Genomic DNA, 2246 nt, shown 5'->3' with positions numbered 1-2246 from the left:
TTTTCTGGACATGATTTCTCAAATTCTGATACAAGATATCTGCAGTGGAGTCATGTTTGTGATTTTAAAGTATAAGTATTCTGATGTGTACCAAAGCTGAAAAACAGTCTTTCTAGCAAATAGGACCAGGTGCATCAAATGTGCCTATACTTGGGAAAACTTGTAACATCGAGATATTTTTTTAAAACATCTGTTTAAGAAAAATTTTCAATATGTTTGTTAAGACACAATTTATACAGATATGAATTTTTAATATTTTTATAAATTTAATTTAAATTTAGTACCATATATTTATTTTATTTCTTATGATAGCTACATAGTAAAAAGTTACGTCTTTGGGGATAATTTTGAGACGAGGCAAAACCAAGAGGTAATTTAGAACAGAGGCTCTTCTAAGTCCTATATGGAAAGTATGAAGTACAAAAATAGCTATGTTTATCCTCTTCTTTGATGGTACAATGAGACAAGAAGCCTCATCATTGCCCCTTTCATGTCTTTGTTCCTCAAAGTATAAATAAAAGGATTAAGCATAGGAGTCACCAAGCTGTAGAATAGGGACATGAGTTTGTTCTTATCCTGGGAGTTAGCAGCAGAAGGTTGCACATACATGCTAATTACTGGCCCATAGAAGAGAGATACAACAATAATACGAGAACTACATGTGTTAAAGGTCTTCTTCTTTCCCTCTGAGGACTGAATTCTGAGCACTATGGCTATGATGAACCCATAGGAGACAAGAATAAGTGACAAGGGAACGAGGGAATAGAATGTTCCCACAATGGAGAGCATAGCTACATTGAATGTGGTATCAGTACCTGACATCTTGATCATCACTGGGACCTCACACAGGAAATCATCTACCTTGTTGTTGCCACAAAGTGGCAGCTGGATGGTGAGGGATGACTGAAGCAAGGAGTTGACCAAACCACTTAGCCATGCCATGACCACTAGGAAGATACAGAGTTGCTGATGCATGATGACTGGGTACCTCAAAGGCTTGCAGATGGCCATGTAATGATCCATGGACATCACAGCTAAGAGGATGCATTCGGTGGCCCCCCAAAAGTGAAACATATAAAACTGAGTCACACAGCCTCCGTAGCTGATAGACTTATCTGGGCCCCAGAGGTTTAGCAGCAGTTGAGGGATGGTGGTTGTGGTAAAACAAAGGTCCAGGAAGGAGAGGTTGGAAAGGAAGAAGTACATAGGGCTGTCAAGATTCGGATCTACTCTGGATACCACTATAATTGAGATATTTCCTACTAGTGTGCAGATGTAAGCAGCAAGCACTATTATGAAGAGTGGCATTTCCAACCAGGGATGGTCAGAGAAGCCCAAGAGAATGAAAACCTTTGGAGTACTTACATTTCTTGCATTCATGACTGTCGTTGCTCTTGTTCATGGACTTAAGTCAAAATGAAGATGTATATTTCAGTATTAAATATTCTTGATGGTCAACTTATTCAGTTAAATAAAGTGAGTTATGAAGGGATTTCTCTGTGATGTAACTCCAGTGATGTGAATTGATATTGCAAGATGAAAACATGAATCAAAATGCCCCAAATATTATTTTGTAGTACATCAAAAGAAGATGAACAATCTCTATATTTACCTAGAGATGTAATATGAAAATTTTTATAGATATTAATGATTTCTTATATTTGTAATGTGGATCCCACAAACCCACCCGTGTGACTTACCACATGTGTTCATTTCTTTCATCCTTAGTCTGCTAACCTTATTATTCTCTGGTTGAATTTCTGAGTTTATTTAGGTAAGTTCAGAACTCTAGCTGGGATTGGTCTGCTTCATATAGAAACAGCAAGAGAGAGTGCTTTTCCTTATTCCTGTATCTCAAATCATAAAATGACTTTTGCAAAGATAAAACTTGTCATAAGCAAGAAAACACATGGTTAAAATGATTCCCAGTCAATGAAGACCTGCTGTATAGCACAGGGAAGCCTACCCAATATTCTGTGATAAGCTTTATGAGAAAAGAATCTGAAAATGAATGGATGTGTGTATGTGTATAACCAAGTCACTTTGTTGTACAGCAGAAATGATCACAACAATCTTTCTGTACCATGAGGATTAATTAGTCCAATATGTGGTGGCTACCCTTTTGCAAGTGTAGTACTTTAGTTGGGTTAGTTATTTTCATTGGTACAGTGTCCAGGTTATTTATGCATCGTATTTTAATTAATTTTTCTTTAGGTTGTATCAAATATTAACATTTACTTATCTCT

At 36.6% G+C, this 2246-nt stretch overlaps 1 protein-coding gene across 1 annotated transcript; it reads right to left on the bottom strand.

Moving 5' to 3' along the window:
- Window positions 1-263: 263 nt before the first annotated feature.
- LOC100156511 (olfactory receptor 2B11-like) lies at window positions 264-1484 on the bottom strand. Its single transcript, XM_001928364.3, has one exon. The coding sequence runs from the start codon at window positions 1378-1380 to the stop codon at window positions 436-438; it is 945 nt and encodes a 314-aa protein (XP_001928399.2). The 5' UTR covers window positions 1381-1484; the 3' UTR covers window positions 264-435.
- Between the last annotated feature and the right edge of the window lie 762 nt (window positions 1485-2246).

The sequence above is a fragment of the Sus scrofa genome, unplaced genomic scaffold, assembly GCF_000003025.6.
Source record: "Sus scrofa isolate TJ Tabasco breed Duroc unplaced genomic scaffold, Sscrofa11.1 Contig422, whole genome shotgun sequence".
NCBI classification, from domain to species: domain Eukaryota; kingdom Metazoa; phylum Chordata; class Mammalia; order Artiodactyla; family Suidae; genus Sus; species Sus scrofa.
This window is presented reverse-complemented; position numbering and strand designations above follow the sequence as displayed.